Source organism: Candoia aspera, chromosome 2, assembly GCF_035149785.1.
Source record: "Candoia aspera isolate rCanAsp1 chromosome 2, rCanAsp1.hap2, whole genome shotgun sequence".
Classification (NCBI taxonomy): Eukaryota; Metazoa; Chordata; class Lepidosauria; order Squamata; family Boidae; genus Candoia; species Candoia aspera.
In genome coordinates, this window is record NC_086154.1 from 197,840,952 (window position 1) to 197,855,874 (window position 14,923).

The 14,923-nt window shown below is 39.3% G+C and overlaps 1 protein-coding gene across 3 annotated transcripts in view; it reads left to right on the forward strand.

Annotated features, from left to right (window-relative positions):
• The window catches only part of PCSK5 (proprotein convertase subtilisin/kexin type 5), a 236,536-nt gene that overhangs the window by 13,168 nt on the left and 208,445 nt on the right, over positions 1–14,923 (forward strand). For all 3 annotated transcript variants that reach the window (XM_063295159.1, XM_063295158.1, XM_063295160.1), the window contains exon 2: positions 8,751–8,855. In XM_063295159.1, the coding sequence (XP_063151229.1) occupies positions 8,751–8,855 (105 nt within the window). The remainder of the gene's footprint in view (positions 1–8,750; positions 8,856–14,923) is intronic.

A 14,923-nucleotide genomic window follows, 5' to 3' on the forward strand; every position in this document is an offset into this window, starting at 1 on the left:
GCATCCTTCTGGTTTGCTGCACATGAAAAAGAAAATCAAGCTGTTTCTCCTGCATATTGGGACTGGTAGCTGTTTCTCACCAGTTGGGGATGTTCAAAATGAGGGATAGCAAAGCTAGAGGACTAAATCAATGGTTCTTGTTAACATATCCTGCACACTCAAAATTAGGAAATTGCTATTCAGTGGTAATCTGAAACAAACAATAAAGACAATGGGAAGATTGTTCTATTTGAACAATGGGAGGACAGATTTTTGGCCAGTATAATTTTTTGCCAATTCCACAGTTTCAGTTTTGTCTAGCAGTTTAGGTTTTATTTAGAAAATGTCAAGTGTAGTGGGATTTTGAAATCTCAACATTACTTCCTACAACTTACTCCAATAAAGCTCTTTACCACTTGAAGTAACTCTGCAGTTATCATTACTATAAAATTCAAATAAAGATGGCTTCATACCATCCATATTCAGTTTTATCATTAACCATTTTCCACTATTTCCGCTCAAATTAATGACTTGGTAATTGCTCTATCATAATATAAAGGACTTGAGGTACTAGGTTGAAGAGACCTACCAGGAATTTGAATTATCTCCTCACTCTGCAAAAACTAGGGTCTCTTCAGAATTGGCAGCTACACTAAGAAGAAAATTACAGCAAAAGGGGAAATTGGAAAGGTGGTCCAACTGTGGACAAAAGGGATAATCCATACTTCTGTATATTTTTCAATCAGCCTATCATCCCGAGTAGAATATGGTTTTCCATTATCCTTAATTCCATTGAAGACAATGTTTTTTTATCCAAGCCTTGCTAAGGTAGGAGAATAGAGGGTCATGACAATTTGCTAAAAAGTTGTCCCCTTGCTGCAGTTAATAATTATATCTTGTTGTTGTTTATTCGTTCAGTCGCTTCCGACTCTTCGTGACTTCATGGACCAGCCCACGCCAGAGCTTCCTGTCGGTCGTCAACACCCCCAGCTCCCCCAGGGACAAGTCTGTCACCTCTAGAATATCATCCATCCACCTTGCCTTTGGTCGGCCCCTCTTCCTTTTGCCTTCCACTCTCCCTAGCATCAGCATCTTCTCCAGGGTGTCCTGTCTTCTCATTATGTGGCCAAAGTATTTCAGTTTTGCCTTTAATATCATTCCCTCAAGTGAGCAGTCTGGCTTTATTTCCTGGAGGATGGACTGGTTGGATCTTCTTGCAGTCCAAGGCACTCTCAGAATTTTCCTCCAACACCACAGTTCAAAAGCATCTATCTTCCTTCGCTCAGCCTTCCTTATGGTCCAGCTCTCGCAGCCATATGTTACTACTGGGAACACCATTGCTTTAACTATGCCGGCCTTTGTTGTCAGTGTGATGTCTCTGCTCTTAACTATTTTATCGAGATTTGTCATTGCTCTTCTTCCAAGGATTAAGTGTCTTCTGATTTCCTGACTGCAGTCAGCATCTGCAGTAATCTTTGCACCTAGGAATACAAAGTCTTTCACTGCTTCTACATTTTCTCCCTCTATTTGCCAGTTATCAATCAAGTTGGTTGCCATAATCTTGGTTTTTTTGAGGTTTAGCTGCAAACCAGCTTTTGCACTTTCTTCTTTCACCTTCATCATAAGGCTCCTCAGTTCCTCTTCACTTTCAGCCATCAAAGTGGTATCATCTGCATATCTGAGATTGTTAATGTTTCTTCCAGAGATTTTAACTCCAGCCTTGGATTCCTCAAGCCCAGCTTGTCGCATGATGTGTTCTGCATACAAGTTGAATAGGTAGGGTGAGAGTATACAGCCCTGCCGTACTCCTTTCCCAATCTTAAACCAGTCTGTTGTTCCGTGGTCTGTTCTTACTGTTGCTACTTGGTCGTTATACAGATTCTTCAGGAGGCATACAAGATGACTTGGTATCCCCATACCACTAAGAACTTGCCACAATTTGTTATGGTCCACACAGTCAAAGGCTTTAGAATAGTCAATAAAACAGAAATAGATGTTTTTCTGAAACTCCCCGGCTTTTTCCATTATCCAGCGGATATTGGCAATTTGGTCTCTAGTTCCTCTGCCTTTTCTAAACCCAGCTTGTACATCTGGCAATTCTCGCTCCATGAACTGCTGAAGTCTACCTTGCAGGATCTTGAGCATTACCTTACTGGCATGTGAAATGAGTGCCACTGTTCGATAGTTTGAACATTCTTTAGTGTTTCCCTTTTTTGGTATGGGGATATAAGTTGATTTTTTCCAGTCTGATGGCCATTCTTGTGTTTTACAAATTTGCTGGCATATAGCATGCATTACCTTGACAGCATCATCTTGCAAGATTTTGAACAGTTCAGCTGGGATGCTGTCGTCTCCTGTTGCCTTGTTATTAGCAATGCTTCTTAAGGCCCACTCAACTTCACTCTTCAGGATGTCTGGCTCTAGCTCACCGACCACACTGTCAAAGCTATCCCCGATATTGTTATCCTTCCTATACAGGTCTTCTGTATATTCTTGCCACCTTTTCTTGATCTCTTCTTCTTCTGTTAGGTCCTTGCCATCTTTGTTTTTGATCATACACATTTTTGCCTGGAATTTACCTCCAATGTTTCTAATTTTCTGGAAGAGGTCTCTTGACCTTCCTATTCTATTGTCTTCTTCCACTTCCGCGCATTGCTTGTTTAAAAATAATTCCTTATCTCTTCTGGCTAACCTCTGGAATTTTGCATTTAATTGGGCATATCTCCCCCTATCACTGTTGCCTTTTGCTTTCCTTCTTTCTTGGGATACTTCTAGTGTCTCAGCAGACAGCCATTTTGCCTTCTTGGTTTTCTCTTTCTTTGGGATGTATTTTGTTGCCGCCTCCTGAACAATGCTGCCAACTTCTGTCCAGAGTTCTTCCGGGACCCTATCTACTAAGTCCAGTCCTTTAAATCTATTCTTCACCTCCACTGCATATTCCTTAGGAATATTAGTGAGCTCATATCTAGCTGATCTGTGGGTCTTCCCTAATCTCTTTAGTCTGATCCTAAATTGTGCAAGAAGAAGTTCGTGATCTGAACTACAGTCAGCTCCAGGCCTTGTTTTTACCGACTGTACAGATGTCCGCCACCTTTGGCTGCAAAGGATGTAATCAATCTGATTTCGGTGTTGTCCATCTGGTGAAGTCCATGTATAAAGCCGTCTCTTAGGTTGTTGGAAAAGAGTGTTTGTTATGCAGAGTGAATTGTCTTGGCAAAATTCTATCAGCCTGTGTCCTGCTTCGTTTTGTTCTCCCAGGCCATACTTACCTGTAATTCGAGGTGTCATTTGACTGCCCACCTTAGCATTCCAGTCTCCTGTGATGAAAATAACATCTCTTTTAGGCGTGTTGTCCAGTAGGTGCTGCAGATCCTCATAGAACTGCTCTACTTCAGCTTCTTCAGCATTTGTGGTTGGGGCGTATATTTGGATCACTGTGATGTTAGATGGCTTGCCCTGAATTTGAATTGAGATCATTCTGTCGTTTTTTGGGTTGTATCCAAGCACTGCTTTAGCCACTTTACTATTAATTATGAAGGCTACTCCATTTCTTCTGTGGTCCTCTTGTCCACAGTAGTAGATCTGGTGGTCATTTGATGTGAAGTGGCCCATTCCAGTCCATTTCAGTTCACTGACGCCCAGAATGTCTATCTTTAATCTTGACATCTCACCAATAACCACATCCAATTTGCCCTGGCTCATAGATCTTACATTCCAGGTTCCAATGGTGTGTTGATCCTTAGAACATCGGATTCGCCGTTCACCACCAGCACCGTTGGCCGCTAGGCGTCCTTTCGGCTTTGAGCTAGCTGCGTCATCACGTCTGGGGCTAGTTGAGCTCATCCTCTGTTTCTCCCCAGTAGCATTTTGACCATCTTCCGACCTGGGGGTCTCATCTTCCGATGGTATACCGACATATCTCTGGTTGTACTGATCCATTTAGTTTTCACGGCAAGAATACTGAGGTGGGTTGCCATTACCTTCCCCAGGGATCGCATTTAGTCTGACCTCTCTGTCATGACCTTCCCGTCTTGGGTGGCCCTTCACGGTTTAGCTCATGGCATCATTGAGGTGCTCAAGCTCCAGCACCACGACAAGGTAACGATCCTTTGCTGAAGAATTATATCTTAAATAATATTTATTGAAGATTAGTTATTACTCTGTCCATTCAAGTTAAGTACATCAATTTCTTCAGCAAGTTAAAGTTGTAGAAATAAGTTGAATTTTTTTATTCTTGCATAGGGTTCTTTCTTTGCAAATCAATCATATGATAGTGTTATATCTGGTATAGACTGAAATTGCTATTCTCTATGCTTTATTAAATTTCTCTTACTGATAGGCACATGAACAGACTTAAACTCAGAACAAGCTGTAAGAGGACTTTGTAATTTACTTCCATGGTAGTTGATACAATGAAATGAACCACATAATTCCTATATGTCAAAGGGAGTTAGCAAGCCCTCTCTCAGTAAAAGAGTGGTTAGGGGTCCTGACTTCATCAGGGGGCTGATCAGAGCTGGTTTCCTGATGGAGAAGGTTTTGATTGATCAGGATATGGTAAGTTGGGAAGAGGTGTTAAGCATAGTAGTATGTGCTAAGATTGGGTAGGTGGGGGATTGTTGCTGTAGATGCCAGCCTGGCAGAGTCCAGATAGAATGGCTGGTACTCTTGGGCGTGAGTAGTAAGTGATAGTTGGGGGTTGAATCATTTGTGAGAGTTTGTTTTGGGTGCTATGGGTTAAATGAAATTGTTGGTATGAGTTGTATATTGTTGTGATTGAGTTACTATGTGCATTTAGTGTTTGTGGTTCTTAATGCTATGTGGTTTTGGTTGGTTGGTGGTTAGTTAGGAAGGTTTAATATGGGACCACACTTTGGAGGGCATAGGCAGCATTATCCTAGTTATGATCAAGTATCCCAGGTATCTGGTAGGGGGTGCTGGGCCATTTCAGAGGAAGGAAGATCAAAATGTATTCTGGATGTCTACTTCCAGCTTGATAACCTCAATCTTGGGTCCTGATGGTTGAATCATTCATGACTTTGGGCTTAAGTTGCTGCTAGTAAACGCGGGGTCCATTTGTAATAAGATCATGCTAATCTATGACTTGGTTCTGGATAGGCTGATGGACCTGGCATCTATTACTGAGATATGGCTGAGAGTGGTGATACTCTTGGACATTTACCTTTCTGGATTTTGAGTCTGCAGCAATCTTGGGCTCAGTAATGGGATAGTGGTATGATCTTATTGGACAACTTATTTGTGACAAGGGACAGTCTTCTTGAGATGGTGGGGTGTGAGAACCAATGTGTTAAGTTGGGCTTATGGATAAACTGGGTATTTTTCTGATCTACTGGCATGCTGATTGGGAAATTCTGGGAGTTGTCCACACATCTTAAAGTTGCTGAGGTTGAAAAACACTGCCTTAGGGTATTGGTTGACTTCAGTCTCCGTGCCATGGGTCTGGGTCCAAGACAGCCAGTGGCAATCATGGACTTGCTTCAAGTGTTATCAGGTCTGACACATGCTCAGATCAATTGCATGATTATCTGATGTGGGGATATGGGGATATTAGATCTTCTCCATTGTCATGGTTGGATCTCTTTCTTGTCTAATTAAGATTAACTGCCATAAAGACCTCTGCAGAGTAGGATCTGTTAGGAGGGTCTACCTCAGGTACCTGATGAATTCAGATGGTTTCTGGAAGCACTTGAGGACTTTCCCAATGAATTCAGAGGCTATTTCACCAATTGCTTGATTAGCACAGACTCTAAATGAATGTGCTCCTAAGTGATCCCCCTCTGTGTCCTAATCCTGAGGCACACCTTGGTTCTCTGAGGAGCTATGGGAGCTGAAACACCAGAAATGATGCCTAAAGCACTGGTGGTGAAAGATCAAAAGTAAATGTGTACAAATTCAGATCTCAGCCTACAATGTCATTACCTTTCCTCACTTATTGTGTTAGTATGTTGTGGGTAGCAGCCTTGTTTAGAAGAATGGGCAGGATGATCACTCACTTTGGCTGCTGTGACCAGTGTTTTGCTAACAAAGACACTTAGATTTGCCAAAGGTGTGACTCCTGTTGGGCAGAGTCTGATGTGGTGATTGGGGCATCCTACCTGTATCATCTGGACTCATTATGGCCTGTAGACTCTGAGGAAGAATATTGGTTCTCTCTGGTATGACCCCTGCCACTTGCAAGATTAGACCATGCCCTTCCTAGCTCTTATGTGTGGGAGGGAAAGGTGACTTGCTGGATCCAGGAAGTGGTTAATGCCTCTCTGTGGGAAGGGGTGATGCCAGCAGCCTTGAAAGTAGCTTTGGGCATTCCCTTCTTAAGGAATAACTATTTATTCCAATCTTTCCTTTGGGGGGAAGGTAGTTGAACACATGGTGATCTTCAGAGCACACTCTGATAATCTAAGTAAATAGATTATCTGGCCCCTTTTCAGGCCTGAGTATAGGATGGATGTGACCTTAGTTGCTGTGGCAGATGAACTTCGTTTGGATCTTGATGGAGGTGGGACTTTTAGATCTCCTGGTTGCTCTTTATACCATTAAGCATGGTATTCTTAGGCACTGTCTGTGGGGGTTGGGGACTGGTGCCAGCAACTATGATTCTGTTCCTACCTCAATAGGCAGTTCCAGTCAGTGGAAGTTGAGCAGTTTGGCTCAGTGGTCACTCCCTTGTAGTATGCTACACGGGTAATTTCCTTCCCCCGTACTGTTCAGCATGAAGTTGCTATGGGAGGTCATCCAGAAGTTCAGGATGTGACACCATCAATATGCTGATGATGCTCTCTGCTTCGTACTGCAATCCCTTCCCCACACAAAGTCCACAAGGAGATTTTGTCAAAATCCTGTTCCAGTGGCTAGAGGCTGTCAGCATGTGGATAGGATGAAACAGTCTAAAGTTGAATCCAAACAAGATGGAATTACATTTTGTTCATTGCAGTTGTCTGTGAACTCTGGCTGGAACTCCTGAAGGGTGGCACTGCCCCAAGGAAGTTGGTCCACTAATTAGGAGTTTTTCTGGACTTGTGGCTATTGCAGGTGGAGACTGTGGCAGTATACAGCTTTAATAAATAAATTTTATTTATCTATCTATCTATCTATCTATCTATCTATCTATCTATCTATCTATCTATCTATCTATCTAATTTATCCCTGCCCATCTCCTCCCGTCGGAGGACTCTGGGCGGTTTACAACAATCGATTAAAACCATCACGATAAATACAAAGAGTAAAATACAGTAAAAAATAATATAAATAGAAGTAAAAATAAAGAAATGCTTCTCATTCATTGTATTGGGTGATTTGTCTAGGTAAATTGTTTCTTTAAATTTAATTTTGAGGTTACTAAAAGGGAAACATTGCATTTATTCTGACTAGGCATTTGGAGTGACAGGCAAAGAACAGTGTTGAAATAAAATGTTAATTGATAATTTATTGATATTATTATAAAGTGTTCTATGGAAAAAGGATTATTGTTGTAGCCTGTTATATCAATTACCATGAACGCTATAGGCTTGTTTGACATACAGTATATTTTAGCATGAACCTAAAATAATGAAAAAAACTTGATTTTTTTCCCCTCAAAGCCTGATTATATAATTTCAGCTGCACTGTTTTCAGTTATTTTACTTCTGATCCACATGAAAATAGATACAGAGTATTTGCTCTTTCACTGTTAAGCAAGACCGAGCAATATACATACAGTATTTCATTCTAGACAACAAATATTCCTTATTCTATGGAATGAACAAATAATAAGGGACATAGAAGATCTGCATATTCAATAATATCGAACTGAATCATTCAGGATTTCTTTTTTTAATGTAAGGCTTAAAAACAACAGGCCTGGTTAGGACTTAGATCGGTGACCTTCATGAAATATTGAAATAGGTATTGGAAAAGGTTAGCGGCAAGCCATGGTCCTACATATAGGTCCCCTAAGGTCACTGAGTCACAAACCTGACTCAGTGGAATGTTTTTTCAGTAAATTCATATATCCCCTTTTTGCTTACTTGCTTATTATGAATCATCATAATTTGTGGAAATTTTACTCTTATGTAAGGGATAGAAATGAAATCTGTGGTATTTGGTAGGTAATTATGAAATCAATATTGATGTTGGTACAACCCCCTAGCTCTTCTTTTTAGCTGTTTTTCCAGTAAAATCTCTTATAAAATGGCTTAGCTTAGGAGAATGTTGTCAGGTAGTAGGTAAACTGCTAACTCTTTTCAAACTCTGTGTCATTTGTAGTAAAGATTGATGATTCAACAGGAAAAAAACACAGTTACATGGAATAAGCAAAGTCCTAGGAAAAATATCTGCTGCCTAATTCCTTGTCTCTCCCTTTTAAATTACTGAGTGAGCTACATTTTACGGTAAATATCCTTGAGCAGAATGCTTTTAATACTATATTAGTGGGTTTTTAAATATGTCCTTTTGAAAAGATAATGTGAATCTTGATTGGTACAGAGTTACATAAAATATTGCATATAAATTAAACATTAAAAAGGTGGATACAGACAGAATAAGCAGTTCAGTTATTATCTTCAGTTATACAGTTACTGCCTCAAGGGCAGTTCAACCATTTCATATTGTATCTTTCTTTCTGAAAGATGAGTACTGAGGTTCAAGTAACATTTCAGCACAGCTAGAAACTGCATAATTTATAGACCTTTTGAAAAAGAGGTAATTTGCTTTTCATAAACTGTCTCTCTCTTTTCTCCCCACCCCTTACCCCAAAACCTTTTTTCTCTCTACAGATTGGAGCATTGAAGGATTATTACCATTTTCACCATAGTAAAACAATTAAAAGGTCAGTTCTCTCAAGTAGAGGTATTCACAACTTCATTTCAATGGAGCCAAAGGTAAGCTAATCTAGTTAGTCAATCATATACGATTCAAGCCTTTGCATTTTTAATTTGAAACTTAATGCCAGGGGATGTTTATCTGGATAACATCTACAGTTACTAGAACTGATTGTCATCTGCTCGTTAAGATTCTGTTTCACGTGAGAAGAGAATGAAGGTGGTATTATTCTGTTTTAAGAATAGTGTGCCACCATTATTTATAGAATAGCATATGAATGAATGCTGTGGTGATTGTATGTCAAACCCAATACAATATGGCAGTTTGTAATTATCTTACTTCTAAGCAATGGCCCTTTCTTAGAATGAAGAAGGGTTTGACAGTAGTTTCTACCCTAAAAGCTCACTATTGAGATATGTTGTTGAGCAAGAATTTTTTTTGGTGAAATGTATCTTTTCACATACATTATTTGGCTCAACTCTTATTATTAACTTTCTGCATACCTCATGTTAATGGTTTATAATTTTTGCTTTTTGTTTTTCAATTATAGCCTTCCTCACAATAAAACTTTTTTTAAAAAATACTGCCACTCGGATAAAAAGAATCATGCTTCACAATAAAACTTTTTTTAAAAAAATACTGCCTCTTGGATAAAAAGAATTATGCTTCTTTTATTGTAGTGAAACAAATAGATGTGCATATAACAAGGATATATTATCACTGGAATTCTAGTGACGGTAACAATTATATCACAGTATTTGATTATATCAACTTTAAAAAATCCTGATTTGCATCTTATTTCTCTAAATTGATATGCCAACATGATGTATCTGCTTATGATAATTATATGCTGGCAGTGGTGATTGAGGAAGATATATTGGTGCATTGGAAATATTAAAAACTTGGGTGTAAAGTAGGCTGCATTATTATTTCTTATTCACAAGAATAATGCTAAGACACCTTTATGTTATTTGATCATATAAATGTGAGAGGAACAGCCTCACAATAAAAGTTTTTTGGCAATATATGAGTAGTTGGTCATTTATTTTATGGTTATTGCTTTTTGATAATTTTGTTACATATTGAATATATTGCTAGAGGAAAATTAGTTAGTAAGCAGGTAATCTTGGTTGATCTACATTTTACAGAATATCTTAAAGTTTTCCACAAAATCTAATTTAAGTAAGTTATGGATAACTGACACCTTGTACATTCTTCTTTAATTTTACTTTGATTTTTTTTATTCTGATTATAAGCAAATTACTGTAAACTAGAAATACAGTCAATATAATTTCTTATGAGAAATGTTCTTGGCAAATGTTCTAGGAATGTTGATAGGAATATATCAAATGAATCGTTAGAAAAATAGAGCTTGCTTTACATTAAAATTAATAGGTGACTCCTCATATTTATACCTCACTGTTGTTATAATTTTCTGATTAACAGATATCTGTAAAGGTTGAAGCTGTCATACTTTGAATTAATGTAGCATTTATATCCCACCATATTTTAATAACTCTGTATGGTTCACAATAACAAAAACACACAAATAAAACAATTGCACATTGCTTAAATAATATACCAAAAAATCCATCTCTCTTTATTACTTGGAGCTTTCTTACTAAGCCCCTTGTAATGACCTATTATACTAAAAATGCTGTTCTATATTTCTAAGCAAGGAACAGATGGATCTACAACTTTACAGTTATTCTGTCCATATTAGTATAACAAACAGATTGGCATGTAAAATGTAATAACGTGTGAGCTGCAAACCTTTCCTTTCCTTTCCTTTCCTTTCCTTTCCTTTCCCTTTCCCTTTCCCTTTCCCTTTCCCTTTCCCTTTTCCTTTCTTTTCCTTTCCCTTTTCCTTTCCTTTCCTTTCCTTTCCCTTTCCCTTTTCCTTTCCTTTCCTTTCCTTTCCTTTCCTTTCCTTCCCTTTCCCTTTTCCTTTTCCTTTTCCTTTTCCTTTCCTTTCCTTTCCTTTCCTTTCCTTTCCCTCATGCTGCTCATTGGGCTGGGTATAAAGATTGACTATCATTCTGAGATTAGCAAGATGCACAAAGTTGCATCTTGTTGTGGAAAAAGTAATGATACCTACTGGTCCACTTTACCCTTATTATCAGACCATCTCAGAAACCTAAGCTCTAGAAAATAAGCAGGTATCACGTTCTCACACATTATAGTGTTGATAGCAGCAGTACTGAAAGCAGATTAAGGTATTTGAACTTCAAACTGAAGGAAAGCTATTTATCGTTCCACTGGCTTGCAACAGATGTAGTAGTATCCTGATGAAACATAAACATTTAAACACAGATGTTGAAGGATTTTGTTTTGCTTTTTTAACTGGGACATACTGGGTTTCACTCTGTATGCCCCACTTCAAAAAGCAAAACAAAATTACCTTGCTGATGCTCATTATCTCAGCATCAAGATAACAAAGTATTTCTATAACATTTTTCACCAAGTCCTCAAACTTAAAATCACTTCACATATGTTCTGTCAACAACATTTATAATGGCCCCACCAACTTAGCTAGTACCATAAGCAATACTTCATTATACATTATACATCTTATAATATTCAAGTAGAGCACTAACCTGTCTATTGTTATCTAGGAATTCACAACTAAAATGGGATTTGAACAGGAAATCCATATTTTGACTATTGTCTTAACAAAGATCTACTGGCCGTATCACACATGTGTTTACCTATCATGCCGAACTATGGTTAATTTGAATAATAGCTTGTTGAATAAGCCATAATGACTATTCATACATACCGTAGCTCTAAAGTTTAAATCATGATTTACAATATACAGTGACTATGTTCACACATCATCGTGAGCCAAAACCAAACAGACTACATTATGATTTAGCATAATATGTGAATCTAGCCAGAATGAAAGTTTAAGACAATCAGCACCACATTTTTCAAGACTCTTAGAAAAAAGGGAAAATCCTCAATGGAGAAGGAAAACAGCCAAGTATTAGCCACTCAAGATGGTTGTCGTCCTTGAAAATGTTATATACTCAAAAGTTCAAGCCTGGACTTGCCTAGTGTTGTACTTTAGGAAAATCCTGATTCTCTTTATTTTAACTTATTATCCAAAAACATATTTAATAAAATCTGAATTGTTTTTTGTTTCCTAATGATAATTATACTAGAAAGGGTCAGTTCTGAGCAAAGAAGTAGCAGGTAAAAGGTATTCAGTGAGGAAGTCCAATTGCCTCTGCCAAAATGTATCTGGAAACGAATTTGAAAGACAGTTTGTACCAGAGAATGGGTAGTGAGACAAAAATCAAGCACCTTATATACAACTATTCTCTTCAGCATCCAAAAACTGCTTTTAATTAAAAATTAAAATAAGTATCTAATGAATGATTATTTCTAAGTGGTATGCATTACCACAGGTACCTGTTTAATGAGCATTTGGATTTAGCTTACACTTTTGCATAAGCATGATGATTAATTTGGATCTATGCCTCCCTTCACACAGATCTGCAGCAAGGATAATACTTCCATGTGCCCTTGATAAAACCCACATTGGTTGTCTTTAAGATACATATACAAAGCTGTTGCATAGATAGCATCATAGGGGAACAGTTCCATTATGGGTGGAACTACATATAAAAATATAAAGCTGGCATTCTATGGGCATGACAGAATGTCTTAAAACTGGGGTATTCTGGGAGTTTTAGGCCTAATGCATTTTATTTCACAGCCAGGTTGAGGAAGCTGGCCTAGCAGTAGCAGTGACAAGACTCAAATGGTTATGACTGATAGAGAAAAAAAACCTTCACTGGAGTGTAAATATTAATGAAAACCTGACTATGACAGGAGAACTCAAAGACAAAAAAAACTAGACTCCTCCATAAGATTTTTTCAAAAAGCTTGAGACTGATACTGCTGAGTTCTTATGACAACATGAATATTTAAAAAATGCTACCCAGAATAAATGTAGTGTAGTTCCAGTGTTCATTGATAGATCATGTAGATTTTCACTTTGAGGGTCAGGTAGGATTAAGAAAAGGGGTAATGAAAGTGTTGGCAAGAGTATTGTCCGTAGAGAAAAAGTAGATGTGAGAAAACACCATAGACTGTATCATATATGTTGGAATGTTGCGTTCTGTTTTGGAGGTCACACAAGAAGGAAGAAAGAAATTGGATCTGTTGATGGTGGACCTGGGAAGGTTCAGGTGGAAGAATTGGAAGGCTCTGGTACCTGCTTTGCCCTTGCTCCTAGCTGTGTGTTGCCATGAAGAATACTGTTTCCCAAAGGAGGGACAGTTGGTTTGTTCGGTGGTGAGCTGCGTTGGCAGCACCACTAGCAACAGCAGTCGTAGAACTTCGAGGTACAGCTGTTATCACCATCCTTACAAATTGAGCAAAGGCATGAAGAACTGTGGCTGAAGTGGGATGGGAGATTAGATCTCAGCTTCTGGTCTGTGATTGTCTGGCTCTGGATGAGGAAAGTAAGAGTACACTCAGAAGAATCAGACCAGGGAGGACTTCACAGGAGGAAGAACTCTGTGGCTGATGTTGATAGTACAGGAAAGTAGAGGGGATCACCTTAGAATAATTACTTTATAAATTCCCATGACAGGCTGTGTTGGATGTAATTCATGGGCTAGCAGGAAAGATTTAGTGAGGCAGGGAAGACCCTGTCAGACTGACTGTGTCTTATTAGAATATGTTCTCTGGGTACAAATTGAGAAGTGCTCATGAGGGTTTCCCCCTATAATGAGAAAACAGGGGAAATTGGGGAAAATCTGGCTGGTCAGTGTAAGATGATATTGCAAGGTAGTACTGAGGTTTAAAATCTTCCAGGAAAATGGTTAGTTGGGCAAAAATATATGAAGGGAGGTAGTTGTGTAGTTAGACTTGCTGGGTGAATGTGTGGCTAGATGGCTGTGCTAGACTAGCCTACAGAACTGCTCTGCACATGATGGCTGATACCAGTGGGGTGTGTTTTGAGTTGGGAGAATGAGAGGATGGCTATGAGGAAGTGACTGTTGTTTGCCTCTGAGATGATGCAATGGGCCCCAGATTGGGACTGTGACAGGCAGGGGCAGAAATAGTGGGAGAGTGAGCTCCCGTTGCCAGTCCCAGCTCCTGCCAACCTAGCAGTTCGAAAACATGCAAATGTGAGTAGATTAATAGGTACCGCTTCAGCGGGCAGGTAACGGCGTTCCATTTAGTCATGCTGGCCACATGATCGTGGAAGTGTCTACGGACAAACGCCAGCTCTTCGGCTTTGAAACGGAGATGAGCACCGCCCCCTAGAGTCGGACACGACTGGACTTAATGTCAAGGGAAACCTTTACCTTTACTACAGGTAGGCTGTTGTAGGAGATCCACATATTAGTGCATGTCTCTTCTTCTAAGCCAGTTGCCCCAGTCCTGGTCCAGGTAGTAAAATTACCAGATGACCTGGTCTCTAACATTGTCCTAACAACCAGGAAACACACTGAGACAAGGAACTGGTCTCTAATATTTATTGCTAGTACTTAACAGGAATCCTAACAAACTGAAGAAGCGTGGGAAAACCCAGACATATAACCCCCAAGGGTTAAGGCGGTCCCGATCTGTGTCTCTTTGAATGGCTGAACAATTCATCAGTGCTACGCATGCGCTTGACAGTCTGGATGGGAGCCCCCTGCTTGCCATCCTTACTCATGACAAACATGCTGGCAAATGCCAGGTCTGTGGCATTTAGACTACATCCATCTACAACATGGTCAATGAGCATGTAATACCTGGTGTGTATTGCTGACTGGGAGCAATGGGGATGTAGCCCTCCCTGAAATCTGATTTTATATCCTGCACTCAGATTTCAGGTCCTGCAGCAGCTCAACATAATTGTACAGTATGTAGAACACTTGCAATGGCAAGGAGCATTGTGTAATGGTATGTGGGAATGACCTTGGGAGACAGGAGGAAGAGCCGCAGACTAGACAGTGATCATGCAAAAAGGTATCTCAGCCCACATAAGCAGAGAGGGTGTGGGAAGCATTTCAGAAGGGATCCTCCCTAGTTTTCCAGAGAGTAAAAGGAAAGGAGAGGAGGAATACTTTCAGACTTGCAAGATTTTGTGAATGAAACCTTACAATAAAGGTAAAACTAGTAT